The sequence below is a fragment of the Hippocampus bargibanti genome, linkage group LG13 (genome assembly GCF_051943395.1).
Source record: "Hippocampus bargibanti isolate YZ-2025 linkage group LG13, ASM5194339v1, whole genome shotgun sequence".
Taxonomy (NCBI): domain Eukaryota; kingdom Metazoa; phylum Chordata; class Actinopteri; order Syngnathiformes; family Syngnathidae; genus Hippocampus; species Hippocampus bargibanti.
Genome location: NC_142746.1, coordinates 3935022 through 3955601, shown reverse-complemented (window position 1 = coordinate 3955601; position 20580 = coordinate 3935022). Strand labels below are relative to the sequence as shown.

The 20580-nt window shown below is 41.8% G+C and overlaps 1 protein-coding gene across 2 annotated transcripts in view; it reads right to left on the bottom strand.

The window, feature by feature from the left end:
- The window catches only part of zswim8 (zinc finger, SWIM-type containing 8), a 58520-nt gene extending 39739 nt beyond the window's left edge, over nucleotides 1-18781 (bottom strand). Inside the window, exons 1-10 of one of the 2 annotated variants that reach the window (XM_089012358.1) lie at nucleotides 18555-18781; nucleotides 17729-17965; nucleotides 15525-15678; nucleotides 14400-14494; nucleotides 8275-8447; nucleotides 5674-5781; nucleotides 3355-3436; nucleotides 3117-3237; nucleotides 1476-1677; nucleotides 1107-1282 (exon numbers count right to left, since the gene is read on the bottom strand). In XM_089012358.1, the coding sequence (XP_088868484.1) occupies nucleotides 1107-1282; nucleotides 1476-1677; nucleotides 3117-3237; nucleotides 3355-3436; nucleotides 5674-5781; nucleotides 8275-8447; nucleotides 14400-14494; nucleotides 15525-15678; nucleotides 17729-17906 (1289 nt within the window). In that variant the 5' untranslated portion in view covers nucleotides 17907-17965; nucleotides 18555-18781. The remainder of the gene's footprint in view (nucleotides 1-1106; nucleotides 1283-1475; nucleotides 1678-3116; nucleotides 3238-3354; nucleotides 3437-5673; nucleotides 5782-8274; nucleotides 8448-14399; nucleotides 14495-15524; nucleotides 15679-17728; nucleotides 17966-18554) is intronic. The other variant, XM_089012359.1, reaches the window with a different exon arrangement.
- Nucleotides 18782-20580: the final 1799 nt, after the last annotated feature.

The window sequence follows — 20580 nt, the reverse complement described above, 5'->3', positions numbered from 1 at the left end:
ATCAACTGTCTTAGAATTTATGTTGACTAAAAATGATTTATACATTACAAGGTGAATATTAATATGTAGATTATTTGAGAATCAAATCAAATACTGCATATTTAATTTGAAATATGTTCTCAGGCGCACAGTGGTCCAAATTAAGAATTTTCTACAGTTAGAGAATAATTCAAATGTTTTTCCACAAACCGCAGAACCATAAAAGTGGTTTTCCAAATAGGACTAATTTCTCTTAAAATGCACCCTTTTGAAACTATTACTGGGAAGTGGGGATTCAATATATTTATGAGGTTGAATAACTTAAATAGAGTCATTTGAACATGCAAGAATCAGAAAGTGTCTACAGAACATCAAGTCCAAGATGGCGCCCGAGTAGGCAGACGAACCAATCAACTAATCGACTAATCTGCATACTGGCATCTGCTGTCTAGTACAGCGAACACAACCTGGAGCTGAACATGTTCAAGGATGATGCATACATTTGGCACTTTGAATATGATGTAAACTACAGTCAAGCTTTGTTATTAATTAAATCACAAAAGCATGGCTTTTGAAAAAGGGTCTGTAGACTGTTAATATAAATATTATAGATTGTGATTAAAATTATTTCTTGTCAGTTGTATTTGACATGTCAACAATGGTTTGTGGTCAGTACTCTATGACCAGTTAGTCATGCAAACACCCAACACCATAGCAAAATGTAATTATTCATCGCAATATCTGAGAAACTCAATGTTTTCAAAGAAAACACCATTGCAGTTTTTAATTCAGGCAAACCCCTGATTTAAAACCGATTGTCACACAAAACAAAAGCCTCATGCAAAGAAATTACCTTTTGACTTGGGCAAAAGTTTAACTCATTCACTGACATTGTAAGTTATGTAAGGTATGTTCAATATACATGCTAACTTGGAGGTTTAACAGTAAATGAGTTTGTAATCTTGATTCTGACACGATAGCAGTTTAGTTGGATTTGACAAAATAAACGATCCCTATGATTGAATTTAAACAGCTATCTAAAGCTCTGTATTTTTTTAGTTTATGTTTTTCTTTTAAATATATTTTGCATTCAACCGAAAAAATATATATATTGTCAATAATCTCACCTGCAGGGAGTCATAGTGGGGTCAAGCACTGCGAGCTTCCAAAGTATCACCATTTCATCACACATGCTGGCACAGGCATGAGCTGCTACCTCTGATTGACCATTGCTCCGTCCAGTGTGTCCACTGGCACTGCTGTGTGACGTAGATGTTCGAACACTATACCACCAGCTGATGATCTGAAAATAAAGAAACATCACATACAAGAGTGAGCGGTTAAACAAGAAGAGCAGCCGAGATAACATAGCAAAGCTTTTGTTACGTGGAGATGAAGCCTTTTGGTAAAAGAGGTGAAAAGTCTTTCAAAAGAAAGGCAACACTCCATTTGCCCGATCCTCATGGTCGGGCAAAAATAAGACTTGAAATGTATACCTGTTCATATGTAAGGCACTGCTCAGTGAGTATCTCAAGGAGCGGTGCGGCATTGCTGTCTCGTCTCTTTAACATCTCCCTTACAATCGATAGAAGGTTCCAAATGCCCTCCGGTTCTCTGCCTCTTAAAGGTCTTAGCAGACATGCCCATTCAGCAGCAGCTGGCGGCTCAGTGGACGACAGGTACATGGAATTCACATCACTGTGAACACAAACATACATACACAAATGAGCTATTAGCACTATAGTAAACATAGGACTACAATCAAAATTGTGGCTAGTTTAACTATTATGGCAATGACAATAAGACCAAGACTCTTCCAATTCCTACTGTCACATCACAGACTCTCAAGATCGCGATGCTCGATAGACTCTCTCAAACATCGGGGCTCTGTTGCTAAAACATGAGACTTCATCCTTCTTAAGACTGTTTGGCATTTTTACAATTTTTTTGGTGACATAGTCTCACCAGCATGTCCTGGGTCGTCTTAGGGTCTTGTGCCAGTAGGACATGCCCAGAACACCTCACCAGGGAAGCGTCCAGGAGGCATCCGAATCAGCTGCCCGAGCCACCTCATTCGGGGGCCTGGGGGGTGGTGAGCAATAACGGGTGGGGCGGCCGCCGCGAGGAGAACCCGCCGGGCGCCGGCGTGACCCGCTACCCTCGCTCGCCCGCCTTTGCGTGGGGCCGGCGCCGCCAATCCATAGGCACGTTCTCCGATGACCACACGATGTTGCAGCGGTGTGTCAACCAAGACAGCCCCACAACATCAAGATTCTTGTGGAACTCTGGGCGGATCTCAACCACCTCTGGGGCCCTCCTGCGCTGAGCTTTTTAATCACATCGGTGACTTCAACCACAGAGATCAGAAAGCCCATCCCAGAGTCCCCATACTTTGCTTCCTCCAAGGAAGGCATGTTGGTGGAGTTGAGAATGTCTTCGGAGTATTCTGCTCACCGGCTCACAACGTCCCGAGTCAAGGTCAGCAGCGCCCCATTCTCACTGTAAACAGTGCTCGTGGTGCACTGCTTTCCCCTCCAGAGACACAGGATGGTGAATCAGAATTTCCTCAAAGCCATCCGAAAGTCGGTTTCCATGGCATCTTCCCATGCCCGAGTTTTTGAACTCGGCGATAACCGAAGCCGCATTCCAAGTGACTAATCGATACCTGTCAGCTGTCTCTTGGATGCCACAGGACATAAAGACCTCAGAGGACTCCTTCTTCAGCTTGAAGGCAACACCTTGCTGTTGGTGTCCACCAACGAGTACGGAGCTTACCGCCACGACAGGCACCAACCACCTGACAGCCACAACTCCGATTGGCCGCCTCAACAAGAGAGGTACGTAACATGAACCATTCGGACTCAATGTCTCCACCTCACACAGGACATGTGAAAAGTTCTGCCGGAGGCATGAGTTGACACTCCTTCTGACAAGGGATTCCGCCAGATGCTCTCAAAAAACCCTCACAATATGTTTGGGTTTGCCAGGTCGAACCGTCATCTTCCCCGACCATTGGAGCCTACTCACCACCAGGTGGTGATCAATTGAAAGCTCCGCCCCTCTCTTCCCCCGAGTGTCCAAAACATGCGGCCGCAAATCCGATTACCCAAAAAGGAATTGTATGTCAATTAACCAACCTGAAGACAACAGGAGAAGGCCCACAAAATTTATGGAGTGTCTTTTTGATATTTTCACTCAGAGTTGACTCATCCAAATACCAGGTGCTCTGGTCAGATGCTGAAGGTCCAGCTGTGGGGTCTTTAACCACACACACGCACAGATACAATTTATTTAGTAATTCAAGCAATTCACTTCGTTAGTAATTCAAGATATGTTATTCCTATTTGGAATGCAAGATGTTGAAGGCTATTTTACCCGGAGCTCCACACAAAGTGTTGATTGCAGTAGACTGAGAGGATAAGAGCTCATCGAGTAGTCGTTGGGCTGTGGGTAAAATCTGAAAAACAAAGCCATGTGACATTATTTCAAATACACAGTACAATGAACCAGGAATACAAAGAGCAATGCACATGGCCTCGATTTACAGTGCATTGTGGAAATGACAAGCCAAATTTAAATGTTGTGTAACGTGAAGAGAGTAAAAGAACATTACATATACACAGATCTGGAATTCTGCATCCTGTTTGAAAGAGATGACCACTGAGTTGAGAGCTTTTAACAGAAGTTACAAATATTGCCCAAGTGTAAATTTTGATTATGATGATGATGATTAACGATATTATGGGATATCGCACGCGCATACACACGCACGCACACATGTCTACACAAATACACACAATCAATCCACTTGGCTGTAAATCATGGGATATCATGCTATCATTGGGTGACGTTAATGCTGGGAACCTATCAAGCTACAGCCATGTAATATACCACTGAGTGATTTGGCATTTTTTTTCTGAAGGTTTTTGTTACCTGAAAAAAAAACCACGACGCATCAGGAGATGCGATAATCAAATCAAACCGCAAAGCAGCAATATATATTCCAAGAATATCAAGACAAATATATACAGATGCCAATGGGAATGGTAGATATTTATGTTTTATCGGTAATGAGACCAGTGTTACTGTGTGAGATACATAAAGATAAAACCAATCAACAAACATTGGCCATTTGGACTATTTATTTGAAGCCATCAGTCGCAGATGTAATCGATTTTTACATTTTTGATATGAAATCCATCACATTTGGTCCATTCTGTTTTGATTAGCTCATTGCCGTCACTAGGTACTTGCCATGATCAGTGAAGTACTCAAATGGCGCTTTTCCTTTAGTCCTGCACATGAAGATGGGTTTGCTTGACCCCAAGTAGTCATTTTCCACCACAAACCTAATGTATTACACGGCATATTAACATGTGAGGCGCAGAAAGGCTGACAATGGCTTTTCGTTTTGTTTTTTAAATGCCTTTTGTTTTTGATACAAATTTCCTCATTGTGGGACTATTTTATATATATATATATATATCTCTCATCTCATTTTCCGTACCGCTTATTCCTCATTAGGGTTGCGGGGGTTGCTGGAGCCTATCTCAGCTGTCTTCGGGCACGAGGCGGGGGACACCCTGAATTGGTTGCCAGCCAATCGCAGGGCACACAAACCGGAGGACCCGGAGAAAACCCACGCGGGTCCGGGGAGAACATGCAAACTCCATTTCCTCCATATATATATATATATATATATATATATATATATATATATATATATATATATATATATATATATATATGTGTGTGTGTGTGTGGGACTATATAAGGCTTTATGATTTCTGAATATGTTTTAAGAAACATTGACTCGGTCAAAATGTTTCTTTACAATTGTTTCGTGACCAAAGACAGCTGTGATAGGCTCCACATTCCAGTGACCCAAGTGCAGAAAAGTATGTATAAATTAATTAATTAATTAATAAATGCAATTGCAAATCCAATTCACCGCTACGTAAAATGTGACCAATGATTCATTGGTTAAGGATATTGTCCAGTACAAAGAAATCCGATTTATTTCTTCTTTTCCTTTTGGATTTTCCCTTCAGGGGTCGCCACAGTGTCCTCCATTTTCAGAGGTTTGATTCACATGTTTGTTTTGGCCCTTCCTGACACAACCCTCTGTATTTATCCAGGCTTGGGCCCGGCACAATAAGACACTAGCTTGTGTCCCCTTGTGGCTACAGAACAAGCAACTCGATGAACTGAATAAAGACGAAGATGCTCAGTAAAAGGCTTCCAAACACAAAATGGTCATTGGCACAGAAGCATTCAAATGAAGTAAAGTGAAACTCAACATTTGCAGTACAATATTTTTTCGGGATGGAGAATCTTTCCAAATGAGTTTCAGTCAGATAGTTACATACAGAAATATTTAATATCTCTAACCTTATAGCCAGTACCTCAGCTAATAGGTTGTTTTTTTATTGTTTAATAAAACTTTTTTTTCAGGAACTCCTCAATTTAAAAATTTGCTCCATCAACAAAAGATCATTTGTGTTTATTAATTTAGTTGTGGCCCTTTGATAATAATCATTCATCTCAGAATAAAAAAAGGTTCCCCACCTCTGCCAGAAACCAAAAAGCTGTTGAAAGTAGTTTGCAACCCAGCAATTAAAGTTTTGTTTCATTTCAATTGAATTGTTTAGTTCAAGATTTTTCAAAAACATACATTTTAGGGGAAAAACATACCTGTTGAGGTAGTTCACTAATGAGATACTGGGCAAATTTCTGGAGCTGATCCCTCTGCAGCCTGGACAAAGACTCTGACACTGGAGCCCTCAGACAAACAGCTGAGGCCTGTACAGAAAGCAGAAATCGAGAACTGGAAACCATTACAATTAAAACAGAATCTAGAGAAATAACACTTAATAAAAACAACAGTAACCAAAAATTCTGAAGATACTAAAAGGAGAGGAGTAGCAGTACCTTACATTGCAGGGGTTTCTGAAAAACTACTAGTCCTTTGGCAACACAAAATTCCTACTTATTTCAAACCGATAAACACTTTTAAGGTAAATGTTTGTGCAACCCAAAAGATAGGCTGCCAATAGAAAAACAACATAATGCAGTTCATTCAATACATTCTAAAAATTAAAATGGTAAAGATTACATTGGGGAGACTAAACAAATTCTCAAAAAAAGACTATCAACATCGCAGGGATAATACAAGTGGGCCTCAATCTACAGTACATATGCAACTAAAAGCTAGCAACCACTCATTTGACAACAATGAGGTTAAAATCTTAGCAAAAGAAAATACAGTAAAGTCTCGTTATAGCGATATTCTCGGGAGTTAGAAAAATGTCGATATAACCGTACTGTCGATATATCCGTCCTGCGCCGAACTGCATTAACAAAAGCCGCCAAAAGAGGGCATCCAAGCGCCATATAAGAAACGGAGCTGGCCAGATGAGCTCGCCATTTTGTGCCTCTTTTTTTTTTTTTTTGGGGGGGGGGGGGGTGAGGGTAGTTCCCCCAATGTTGCCTCAAAATGGCACATATAATTCTTTAATCGATTGCAAACATGTATGCTTTCCTCTTCAAAACTACAGTGTAATTGAATCATATTCAAAACTGGATGTGTAACAAGAAAGCATATTATCCGAATCTGAAGCCATTGTTTGGATTCACAAACAATGCAAGACGTCTTGGCGTGAAGTCATTTTTACTGGTGTTTTGCATTTGAATAAAAAGTGACATCAGTTGTCCTTTAATACACAGTATGGAATGTACGGTAATTTTCAAAATCGTCACGCTTCAGCAGACAAAACAAGAAACATTGTTGCAAAAAACGATTGCATTCATATACAGCAGGGGTCTTTTGATGACTGCATATGGCTCGCCGATAAAACTAAATACATATTTTCGTTTTTTCGCCGTTCATTTCCCGTTGGGGCTGCAGTTGGCGGAAAGCGCAATTTTGATTGGATGTCACTGAGCTAGGTTGGCCGAAAGCGCCATTTTGATTGGATGATAGTGGCCGTCATGTTGAAACAGGTAAACGCCGCTTGAAATGAGCCCAAATAGTGCACTTCAGCGTTAATGCACCGGAGCATGAGAGGAGAGAAAATGTTCTGATTCTAATTTGCAATGAAACAACACCTTCGATGAAACAGTCGAAAGTCCGTGACATTTTAACAAGCCCCATGTTTACGTTAGCATCAACATACTTCTGCGAGAAGTCGATTGCAGATAGCAAGTGTGGAAGCTTATGAGCCGTGTGACCTCTGCACTGTGAAGCCGCTGTGCTAACCACTCGACTACCGGGCCGCCATATATATATATATATATATAGGGCCAAAACTACCAGCAAAAAAGTTTAGTTCGCTGACGAAGCTTCTTTGATAAGAAGCGAAACGTCTGACACTTTCAAAGAAGTACAGAGGAAGAAACCTTCTCACCGATCACATTTTTTACATAAACAAGCATTGCAATCATGCCTCTGTGGGGGAAAACCATTTGCTTTGGAAAATAAAAGTACTGCATGTCAGCTCGGGAACTTTTGAACGAACTTTTGAACAAACACTATATCGAGGAAGACATTCTCATTAATTTTTTTATGATAAAGTCGGAATTCTGACTTCAAAGTCAGAATTTTTAGATAAAAGTGAGAATTATGAGAATAAAGTCAGAATTCTGAGATAAGTGACAATCTTGTCAACCTGTTTTTATTTCTTTATTGGCCCTAATCTTTTTCCATACGTTTTACTCCTACCTAAGAAAATGAAATGTTGCCATTTCTACATGACAGGTTGATTTATTTTGGTATAAAAATAGTTGCAGCCATTATCAACAAATGGATACAACTGAAAAGTGTTTTCGAATGAAACAATAGCAGTTGAAAGATGATTCCCGCTCACAGATCATTTCATAAATTGTTAGGGTGTCATGAAGTTTTGTCCAGATTGTAATCATGTGAAAGTGACAAAAGTTAACTGAAAATAAACAAAAGGAAAAAAAGGTCAAATAAATTAACATGTAATTCAAGCTGTACCAATGAGACTGCTGGTGCCCTGAACGTAATGTTTTGTTTGCTGCAATCAACATTTTGCATTGAATGTGAAAATTTCAACTTTCGCAGATACTGTGAAATGAATTATAAATTGCATAATCATAAGCACAGACAAGGTTATCAGTTATTATCATTGTTAACATACTTCCTTTTTGGATTGGATTTGCCTTCATTAGTCTCGCAGTGGAGAAATTTAAATTTGACAGCAGCAAAGTATTTGTTTGTATTGTGATACTTAACTTGTTATATTTCATGTTAGTTGTAGTTTTATTACTTACATTGTGAATTCTGAAGAGACAGAGTGCCACCACATGGGCACACCATTTTGCCCCAGCACCACATGTACAACTGCAGGAGGTGATGCGACAGCGATCAAACATTGCAGCCACGTTATAGGTGCCTTTTGATTGCCCAGCCTGACTGGGCACGACAGTTGCACTGAGATGGAATCCTGACAGAAAAGACAAACAAGACACACTGTGCACTTAAAACTTTGTGTTTTCAAAAACCTAATATACATGAAACGGACACACTAAAGTTACATCAACAAAGAGGAACACACCGTGGAATTATATGTTTCTATTAAAACAAAAGATGCACAGCAATATGCATTATTTAACGTGCCCACGTGCGCTTGCACTGAGTCAAGACCTCAATGTGTGTTGGTCTCATAAAGTGGGATTTTAAAATCACACCCATGACAAAAATAGTACTGAATCCTTCTTAAAAACTGAAGCTGATTTTTATTTTAATACATTTCATTTATAAGCGCGTTTCAAAACTCTTAAGGACGCTTTACAGTCACAGGATATTTTTTCTGCGGGTGAGCAGCGGCAGCCACACGCGCCAGCGTTATTGTATGTTAATTATGATGCATGAACCCCCTCACACATGAAGAGCAAATTACATTCCATCATTACTTCAGTGTCTGAAATAAAGTCTGCCCGGACGCCCGGGGCGTGCAACTTTCACGTCAGGCGTACAACTTACAGAACGTCTCCGCTGACAACTTTTTCAAGAAAAACAAAGAAATATTAATTTCTCAAATCACACGTTTGCTTTATTCCGATTTTGAAATCTTCGTTCGGTTTGGAAATTTCGGTTCGTTTGGGAATTTGCATATTCGGCAGCCAATCAGAAGCCTGCATCGAATAACTTCGTGCTTCCGGGAGCATTTGCTTATCATTTTCCAAAGTAGACGCACATGGAACACAAAAAAATGGATAAGTGGTTAGAAATCAAGCCAAAACCTCTGCCCCAGAAGAAAGATTCTTCAAAAGTAGCTAACAAAATTTAGGACGCTACAAAACGTAAATGTACATTAAAGGACAACCGACGTCACTTTTTTGTTTCCTAACAGACATCAGAAAAACATTTTATAGCATCTAAAATACTCAAAACACGCAGTATGATATTTTTAGTCAAATACAAAACACCAATTAAAATGACTTCAAGTGTCTAAAAAGTACTTCAATTTGAAACCGGAAGTGGCCAGTTTCATAAGGTCCCGCCCCCATGTTCGTGGTGTCACGGCAAGATGTCTTGCCTTACTCGAGAATCAAAACAATGGCTTCAGATTCGGAGAATATGCTTTCTTGTTAGTCATCCAGTTATGAATATGATGCAAATAGTTCTGAAGAGGAAAGCATACATCTTTGCAATCGATTAAAGAATTTATTCCGTGTCATTTTGATGGGGGAAATGTAGCACCGATTAATTCCTTACAATTTTTGTCAGTGAATATCAAATAGATGCTCGGTGCCACACACAAGGATTCACCATCGCGTTATTTATGTGTTTTCCTTCTAATTTCACCATCAACACAGATCAACACGAAGTTTTCAGACCAAACAAAGTGTTGCAAAATGCATTGAGGTGATTCAAGGTATCTCCTTTCCCGCTGAGGGGCGTTCCTTCAGCGACGTAGGGTGAGGACTCGTCACCAACTCAAAAACAAGACTTCTGGAATATTCAGTGCGAGTCTTAAAATGTAAAATATAGCTATATGCGGTGGAATTCCTTGGAAAATACGGCCAGTAGAAGTCATTTGAAGCCATTTTACAAATTATGGACACAACTTGTCCGGAGACGTCGGTTGCCCTTTAAAAGCATCGTGGAAAGAGGAGTTCACGTGGCTTGTAGAATTGTGCAACATGTCGAACAGTGTATGGACAAACAACAGCTGAAGCAAAATCATCAGCAATGGATATTTACGATAAATTAAGCAAGGGAGCGTTTGTGGTAGGTACATTTTAAAGTGTTGGTCTGTTATATATTCTGATTATCAATCATTTTGCAACAATGTTGTTTTTTTTCACTTAGTCGTCTTACTGTGTTTCAAGTTGTGAAAAATGGGGAAGGCAACTTTATGGCTGGGCAGGCAACTTTTTAGAGTTGTCTGCCCTGGTGTCCGGTAACTTTTTGTCATGAGTTTCAGACACTGATTATAAGTATCATTCCATCCCTTCGTTGAAAATGACATTCAGATATTGTGTCCACTGATTTGCTTCGCCTGAAGGGGAAAGTCGAAAGGAAAAGTAGAAGATAATGTGTCCATTTTAAAATGGCTTTTTTGGGGGGTCCATGCAAATTGGTGCCCCCTATCTTCTCCCTACTCTACACTGATTTTCAAACCTGATGAAACCCGCACGGACGACTTAACCAGCGCCTCACGATGTTGTGCATCACATCGAGACGACCGGTGCAGTCAAGTTCCAGCATAATCGGTGACTGGCCCCTGCAAAGCAACGGATCGCTGATGCAGAATTTGATCACATTCTTCTGCTCAGTTTAATCCATCCTCCACGTCCTTCGAGCAGCAAATGGGGCTCCCCGCTTACTTATGGTCCCCAAAGCAAATGCAGGTGATTTGTGTCCATGCGGAGACTACCATGCCGTCAACTCCGTCACCATCCTCAACCGATATCCCATCACAAACATCCAGGAATGCGTGTCCTTCCTTCATGAGAAGTCGACCTTGCCAGCCATCAATCTGGTGAGGGCCTATCACCAAATACCGGTCGCTCCAAAAGACATTCTCAAGACGGCCATCACCACCCCCACTTTGGCTCATTTGAGTTTCTCCAAATGCCCATCGGCCTCCGCAACGCATTACAAACTTTCCAGCATTTCATCAACTGTGTCTCCCTCACCCCCCTTCAGGACATTTCCAACACCCGCCTCACCCGCAGAGCCATCAGGATTGCTGGCAATCCCACCCACAGCCTCTTCAGCCTGCTGCCATCGTGTAGGAGACTGCGGAGTCTCCAAGCTAAGACCAGCAGGCTGAAGGACAGTTTCTGCCACCAGGCAGTCAGGACTCAACTCCCTCCCAGCCCTGCCCCCCCTGACCTTTCCCACTGTCACACTCACCGAACTCTGAGTACACGCTACACGCTGTAGTATTTTTTATTTAGTTTGTTTTTTTTTTTGTTCTTTTGACTTCAAGACGGCGCCGCGAGAGTGGCTGCCTTTCCAGCAGCTCCTGTGTTTTGCTTTTCTACTTTCATTTCTTTCATAACTTTGCTGCTGTGAAATGTAAATTTCTCCACTGCGAGACTAATAAAGGCAAATCCAATCCAATCCAATCACCCTGAACTCTATTTTTTCCTTTTTTCTGCACGCCCTCACTTCAAGGTGTGACAGAAGGGTTTCAGCGAGGATGAAAGGAAAAGTGTATAAAACAGTGGTGAGACCAGCCATGATGTTTGGACTGGAGACAGTGCCACTGAAGAAAAGACAGGAAGCAGAGCTGGAGGTAGCAGAGCAGAGAAAGTCTGAGACGGTTTGGACATGTCCAGAGGAGAGAGAGTGACTATATCGGCAGAAGGATGCTGAGCCTTGTACTGCCAGGCAGGAGACTGAGAGGAAGACCGAAGAGGAGGTTTATGGATGTGGTCAAAGAGGACATGAAGGTAGCTGGTGTGAGAGAAGAGGATGCACAAAACCGGGAGAGATGGAGAACATTGATTCGCTGTGGCGACCCCTGAGGGGAAAAGCCGAAAGGAAAAGAAGAAGAAGAAGATAAGTGCCTTACATGCTGGGTCCAAGGGGACAGTAATTTCATCTGTGCTGTATGTCATGCATACTCGCATATTTGACAATAAAGCTGACTTTGACTTGAACTCTGTCTTGGAAAGTCTTGACTTCTGCAGTGCCTATATCGACATTCTCATCACCAGCAGCAACGAAGAGCACCTGCATCACCTGGTGTTAAATATTACCACCAACACCGGCGAAGAACAGAACCAGGAGAAGAACAACAATTGATCCAATACCTGGAAACTGTTTCGTCGCCTGGACGGGCACAGGCTCATCGTCAACGCAGAACAATGCGTCTTTTGCCAACCTGAGGCGAAGTTCCACTGTCACTTTGTTGATGGTGTTGGTGTTCCGCAGCTTCATGACCAGGTGCAAGCAATATGCGAAAAAAAAAAACGGATGATCGCAAGAAACTCCAATGATTCTTGGGCATCGTCAATATTTAATGGTGCTTGCTTCCTGGATGTGCTAATATGGCTTTTTCACTGGTTCCGCTTACTGGAAAGAAAAACGGCCAGATAGATCTCTCCCCTTAGCGACTGGCGGGGTTCCAACGCCTGAAGGACCTTTTCCCAAACCAAAGAAAAATATATTGCAATATATATCATACAATACATGAAGTACTAGAGATGTATTTTCATATACAGTAAAGTCTCATTATATCGGTTATATTGATAGTACTGCTTATTACGATACTATTTTCATTTCCGGGCAAATTTCTAGTCTTTTATGTATAATTAGTTCCGGTTAGTACGATACCTGGTTATTACGATAATCCGGTTACTACGGTGCCCTTTTCATCTCCCGCCAGCCATTTTGCTCTGCTTATATCGATACAAAAGCAGCTTCAAGCTGAATCAATAATAGTTTAAAGATTTCAATACAGTACCACCATTAGCGAAATATGTATCGGTAACACCGTTGGTCACGTGACCAGCTTTCATGTCTTGCACTGTGTAGCAGAGCTGCAATAGCATCTGAAACATACTGTAGTCTCCTTATACAGGATACAGTTGTTCAACAACAATTTCAGTGGCTGTGGAGGAGAATCCTACAAGAAGCAAATCCTCCATTCCGAAAGAGTTAGACGTGCCGCAGAATACTTTATCAACATATGTAATGTAAACGTTGCAGTTTTTGTTTTCCATACATGTATTTAATTGTGTTGTATTCAGATATCTATCGCTTGCAATAATCACTGTTTTTCATAAACTATGTACATGCTGCCGTTCGCAATTTCTCTCGTGTGTATAGAACAATGTCGAGTGCTACTCAGTCACTATTGCAAGAGTGCATTATGAAAATAATAAATGACGTTTTTATTTAATGCATAAGTTTATTTTACACTTCACTACAGTACAAAAGCATGCTAGATACGCAATCCATGAACTCAAGGAGAAAATTACATGCCATATCAAAGATCCCCCATTTAATGCAGTTCGGTGCAGGATCGGATATATATATTTTTTCCGACTCCCGGGAATATCGATATAACGAGACCTTCCTGTGTGGTATTTATGTATGTCTGTGTAAGCTCTCAGTCGTACAGGAGCGGTCCATCAATGAAAAGGTTTCTTCAACCGTCATCTGTACTTCTTTGAGAGTGTTGGACATTTCGCTTCCCATCCAAGAGGTTTCGTCAGCTAACTAAAATTTTTGCTGGTAGCTCTGCCCATTTGGGTGGAAAAGCCTCATTGCTTCATGATGTTTCATTTTCCCACCACTAGTATTAAGATTACGAATTGTGTTGCACTGAAAATATTTACCCCTCTACCAATTAGTTTCTGTTTCATGTTTAATATTAAAAAAAATCATATAGTAACTAAATGACTGCAATTCAGGTATTTAGGTTTTGTTTTTCTTGCGGAGTGCCAATATAGCGCTGCTCATACCGCTGGTGATGTTTTTTCCCTTCCACAAGGTGGCAGTATTCCCTTTTTTCCAAGTTAGCATTGTTACAGCTTCAATTGTTGTTAAAGCGCTATATAAACCAATATGTATGTGTTGCATTGTATTTTGGACAGCCGCCGACATTTCAAGTTCAAATAACTTTTTTGTTATCTTCTTCTTCTCCTCACCCCCCGGGTGGCATCTGTCCCCTATTCAGCTTGGGTCCTGTATCAAAGGCCAGGCCAGGACGTTTGAGGATTCTCCACAGTATATTTGCTATTCCTAGCACTACACTTTTCTGGCCTGGCCTGTTGTTCCCGGGATTTGTTGGAACACTAATTTGCCCGAGTACTGCGACCACCAAAGGTACGACTATTATCTTTACCTTCCTGGCTGTTTCCACCTCCTTTCTGAGCCTGAACCATAGAAATGCACATTTGACATAACTGTGAAAACTGGGGTTGAAACACACCAATTTGCAGAGGGTCTTTCACAGCTCTGATTCGGTGCAGCTGCTCTCCACGTTGAAACTCATCTGGACTTCCATTTGCCAGGCATGAATACAACCTGAAATTAGAAGAAGATAGATGGGGAAAAGTATGTAAAACAGCATGAGGTAGATCATTAGATGTCTTGAAATGTTTGAGCGCCATCATGTAAAAATGCATAGGCTTTGTAGGATGAGGGGGCAAGGATGAAGCATCAGTCTAAAGGACGTTAGAAATTCATGAAGGGAGGGAAGGAATGTGGGTGACTGTTACATAGCAACTGCACAGCAAGTCCCTTGCCCCATGTTAAGAAACAGTTATTTTGGATCCTCATTTTGTGCAATGCTGTAATATTGAGCGGATCTGGCAATCCACCCACAGCGCCACATCCGGTCCTTTGACAGCGATCAAAGCCAGGGTCTGTGACTTCTTGTACAATGCGGAGAGAAGCGGTTGCTTTCTGTGCAAAAGACTGACAAAGGAAATTAACTGGAAATTAACATCGCAAAGAAATGTTATGCGGAGAGGCTTAACAAACAGTTATCTGCTAACGACTCTGCATCAGTGTGGAATGGCCTGAAAGCAATAACAAATTATCGTTTACCATCAACATTTCCAACACCCGCCTCACCCGCAGAGCCATCAGGATTGCTGGCAATCCCACCAACCCGATGCCTGCCTTTCCAGCAGCTCGTGTATTTTTTTTCTACTTCTTTAATTCCTTTCATTACTTTGCTGCAGTGAAATGTAAATTTCTCCATTGCGAGACTAATAAGGGTAAATCCAATCCATATAACTATGATTACAGTGAAAATTTAGTCAGTTATATAGTCTGGATTTTTTTTTTGGGGGGGGGGCATGTAACGTCACGTGATGCGTGATGTTATTATGAGGTGGATTAGTTCACGAAATACACAAAAGATGAACAGAAAATAAGAATAAGAAGAGGTGCAAGTGTTGTAAAATAAATAAATAATAAATCAGAACCTCAAAGTTATCATTATAACCACCAATTTACAATACAGATCCTGGAATTGTTGCACTCAAGCCCTAATTATATTACCATCAAGCATTGCATTCTTCTATTTTACTGTACCACATTGACTCACCTGATATCTTCCTCATTTTCAGGGAAGCTCCAATATGCTATTCGAAGCTGCAGTTGTTCTGGCACAGGAGGGTAAACCTTCTCCACTACCTCAAAAGGGATATGAAAAGCAACTTGTTTGGCTGACAACTCCACCAATGGAATGACCTGACCATCTAAAAAAGATGAAACATGAGAAAATCAATCTTTTTCATTACTTGCAATAACCCACTCAACAGGTCAACGGCCTAAACATAATTCAACCAGAATTTTGCACAAAACGTCTAAAAGAGTTAATCTGCCGTGTATGTTCATGGTATATGATATGATAAATGTTATGAATATTTAATAATAAATGTCTTAATACTGTCTTAGATAAACAGGGATTAAAAGATATCTTGACATAATGTTGACATTTTATGTTAATAAAGAGCATGCGAGAGGAATTGCAGGTCGCTTCATTTCTTTTATCAGCAAAAAAAATCTCACTTCATGGTTTAATAAGAAAATGTGTCTTATTTCTGACAGCTTGTTTTAAGTACTAATCTACCATTTTTTTTCCTCAAAATATCTTTCTATATTTTCTTGTTTAAAGATATTTTCAACTTTGTTTCCCTGGACTAGGCACAAGAGGCATGGTCATGAGCCAGGAAAAACCATGTTGGAGATTTTAATTCTTTATTGTACCGCTCTGCCGTCCTCACTTGATTTACTTTACCGACTGTTCTCTCAACCAATTCCCATATTCCAGCATACAAGTTTGAGCTATGGCAAGTGATTAGAGACCAGCATACTTTGCATTTTGAAATATAGTGATACCTCGGTACAAACTTTTCGTTTTACGAACATTAAATTTATGATAATTTTACCTTGGCATACAAACTTTTTCACGATACACACGGAGCGCCACAATGAGTGATGTGTCGTTCGCGAACAAGCCCGTTCTCTTAACAACAAAATGGCAGCCGACTGTTTTTGTCCTCTATTCCCCGCCCCCAGTCTACGGTTAAAGCCAGGTGATTGTTCAAGAACGCAGCAGTGGGGGGGGGGGGTGTTACAGACAGAGAGAGACTGAGGCTGTTCTCCAAAAAATAATATGGCAGCTCACTTTTTTTTCCACTCTTGATAAATAAGGGCCCTGAATTTAGCCAAATTCATTTTTATGCCGAACCCAAATGAATCCTCAATACAGAATGTCTTCAGGATGCCGTTCTAACCTTTAAAGGATAACCGACACCTCCGGACAAGTTGTGTCCATAATTTGTAAAATCACTTCAAATGACTTCTACTGAGCGTATTTTACAAAGATTCCACTGCATATAGCTATATTTCACGTTATATTTTACAAATAAAAGACTCACGCTGAATATTCAGGAAGTCTTGTTTTCGAGTTGATGACGATCCCCACGTGACGTCATGTTTGGAACGCCCCTGACCGAGAAAGCGACACACAATGCATTTTGCGGTACTTTGTTTGGTCTGAAAACTTCGTGTTGATCCGTGTTGATGGCGAAATTAGAAGCAAAACACATATATAATGTGATGGTGAATCGTTGTGTGTTGCACCAAGACTATGATTTGATATTGTCTGACACAAATTCCCAGCAGACAAATCAGCCCATTTCCAATGGAGATTGGGCGCCATCGTTTGCATTTTCTGGGACACCACATTTCAGTCCAAATGCCATTGACGGCTTGAATTGATATGGGAGGACTCCTTTAATCGATTTCAAACATGTATGCTTTCCTCTTCAGAACTACTTGAATCATATTCATAACTGGATGAGTAACAAGAAAGCATATTCGCCGAATCTGAAGCCATTGTTTTAATTCTCGAGCAAGGCAAGACGTCTTGGTGTGATGTCAGGATCAAGGGGGCGGGACCTTCTGAAACTGGCCACTTCTGATTTCATTTTGAAGTCATTTTTGGTCATTTTATTTGGTGTTTTTCATTTGACTAAAAATATCAGCCTGCATGTTTTGGGTGTTTTAGATGCTATAAAACGTTTTTTTCTGATGTCAGTTAGGAAACAAAAAAAAAATGGTGTTGTATGTCCTTTAAAACTTTTTTTTCGGGGACTATACAGTATACACATATCGGTCTCACTAAAGTCTAACATTCATAGCAGTCAGGCTTACATGATGCTAATTTAATACAGCTGCAAGAAAGACACTGACATAAGTTTCATTTGTGTTTATGTTAAAACGAAATTCATTTTCCCCAACCTTTTGTCTTCACAGTTGGAGATGTGGGTCCAGCAGATTGCTTCCTCCATCCCCTCCAGTTCTGACATAGGCTCTCTGCCTCTGATATGAATGAGCACAGCGAGTCCTCCTCAAACCGGTCAGAGTCTTCAAATGAGAACCTCTCGCCATCTTCCCATTCAGCAAACATCAGTTCCATTCCGTCGATTTTTAACTTTCCTCCGCAAATGGGTCCGTGACTTCGCTTTACTTCTTGTCCTTAGAGGAAAAATGCCAAAGGTTCAGCAGTTAGTTTTTTTGGTAGGTATGTGTAGAGGTGACGCTTGTGTTCAGTGTTTTTCGTAACACAAACACGCATCTTGGTGAGGTCAATCTTTTGGCCGAACTATTTGTATTTACAGCAATCCAGTAACAATGTTAATACGACAGATTACATTTGCGCTATTAGATAAGTGTGTATCTATCCACCAATCCACATATTACTAATTATTGGTTGGAGAAATTCGACGGGGTTTGTCTCTTTCGGGGTTGACGATATCTTGGACGATTTAAATCTCATACAAACAGACCATCACATTACTGTACATTTAAACCACTGGTTTGGCTTTAGACATCCCATTTGTTTACGTTGTTTCGTTCTCACTCAGAAGTGATGTCTTCGTTTCCATTTATCGTTCTGGGTTTGAAACTTTATGATGAATTTATTCCAATGTTGTTGATTCAGAATAGAGCCAAAAAAAGAGGGTGTCTAGCTTTACTTACAGTGATGTATAATTATGGGGGTTAGCGAATTCTCAAACCCCCGCCCCGCTCCCCGTACCACACGCGCACACACACACACACACACCTTTTTCTTCTTCCTCCACCACCTCCTCTTCTTCTTCTTCTCCCCCTTCTTCTTCGTTTTCTTCTTTTTTCTTCTCGGCGTTTGGCAAAAACTTGAACAAAATCTTAACAGCGATTTATAATGGGGGTTACCGAATCCCCCCCACAACACATAAACACCTTCTTCTTCTTCTTCTTCTTGTTCCTCTTCTTCCTCTTCTTCTTCCTCTTCCTCCTCCTCACCCTCCTGTTCTTCTTCTCTTGCTGCTTCTTCTTCTACTTCTTTCTTCTTTTCTTCTTCTTCGTCGTTTTCTTATTATTATTTTTCTTCTTCTATAGCGGTTGTCAAAAACACTGGCAAAATATTGCCACTTATGAAACGTACTGTAATGCCCCTCAGCGTGACAAATGATGCACACAGTCGCTGGTACAGCGGGTCGGTCTTTTAATGAACAAAAACGTAGTAGTTAGCACATTCATACAGGAGTTGTTGTCAGCGACAACTCACGCTCATGCTCATTCCACTGAGACTCCTAGCGGACTCGCTAGTTGTCGGGTCCTCCCTTCTCTCAGAGACTTCACGCTTCCCCGATTAGCCCAGCCCTCAAACACGCGAATCACAAGCACATGACGTTACACCACCCTCCCCTTTCTGAAACCATCGCCCCGGGTCAACAAAAGAAGTCCTCCCGTCATTGTGGTCTTCACCTCTGTCTATGTGGTCCACCTCGCTCTCACTTGATTCCCCCCTGCGCTGGCTGACTGGGTGAAAAAACTGGTGGAGGACGGGGAACCTGCACCCACCACATCTTCTGACCCCGCCTCAAATAAGGGAATACTGCTGCCCCGGTAGGGGGTCAACCTGTCCCGATGTAGGACAACCTTGGTGTGTGTAGGTGAGGATGGCGAGCTGCTGTTGCATGGTGCGGTTGAATCATTCCACAAGTCCATCACTCTGCGGAGGCAAAGGAGTAGTGCGCGTCTTCTGCATGTCAAGGCCTTCACAGAGAGAAGCATACACCTTGGACTCAAAATTTCCGCCTTGGTCACTGTGGATGATATCTGCAGTTCCAAACAGACAGAACATGACCTTCAGTAGCACATCAGCCACTGTTTCTGCCCCTTGGTCTCGCAGTGTATATGCCTCAGGCCACTTCGTGAAATAATACATTGCACACAGCACATAGCGATTCCCTCTGTCCGTCACAGGGGAAAGGGCCCATTATGTCCACAGCAACTCTCTCCTAGGGTGCACCAATCCTTTGTTGCTGAAGTGGTGCGCGTGATTGGGCTTGAGGTCCTTTGTAGGCCACGCACTCGTCACAGCACCGACAGAAGTCCTCTACGTCCCGTGGGTGCTGCCCCCAATAGAACCCTTGGCGTAGCCGTCGGAGGGTCTTTGCGCTGCCAAAATGTCCCGAGCCCGTGCCCCCATGATATACTCTCAGCACCATCTCTCTAAGAGCTCTTGACACGACCACTTGCCAGCTCTCTTCCCCGGTGGTTGGTTCTTTCCAGGCTTGCAGCACACCATCCTTGATGCGTAACACATCAAACTTGCTCCAAAGATCTTTGGAAGCAACGGAGAGTCCCATCACGCCTTCTCAGGGCGGCCTCCTGCCACTCTGGGCCCACTGCCACACGGAGTTGAGATCGTGGTCCTCTTCTTGCTTTGAAGCCCACTCTGCAGTGTCCACAGCCTCTAAGGTGCAACATCAAGCAGCAGCACAGCAGCAGCCGCTTCCCCGCAAAGCTCCCACTCCCTGGCATCTCGCCGGTAGCAATAGCTGCAACCACTAACGGAACATGGCCACCGGGAAAAGGCATCCGCATTAGTGTGCTGAGCCCCAGCCCAAGGTACCACAGTGAAGTGGAATGCTTGCAGCTCCTTGAGCCCCCGTGCTACTTGGCCTTATGGTTCCCTGAACAACATCAATCACTGCAGTGCGGCGTGATCTGGCCAGACAGTTAGTACTTAAAGTGGTGTGTCACGTCTTGTAACGCAGTAGCGTCGTTCACTTTTATTGAAAGTGTGGCTGAAATACTCG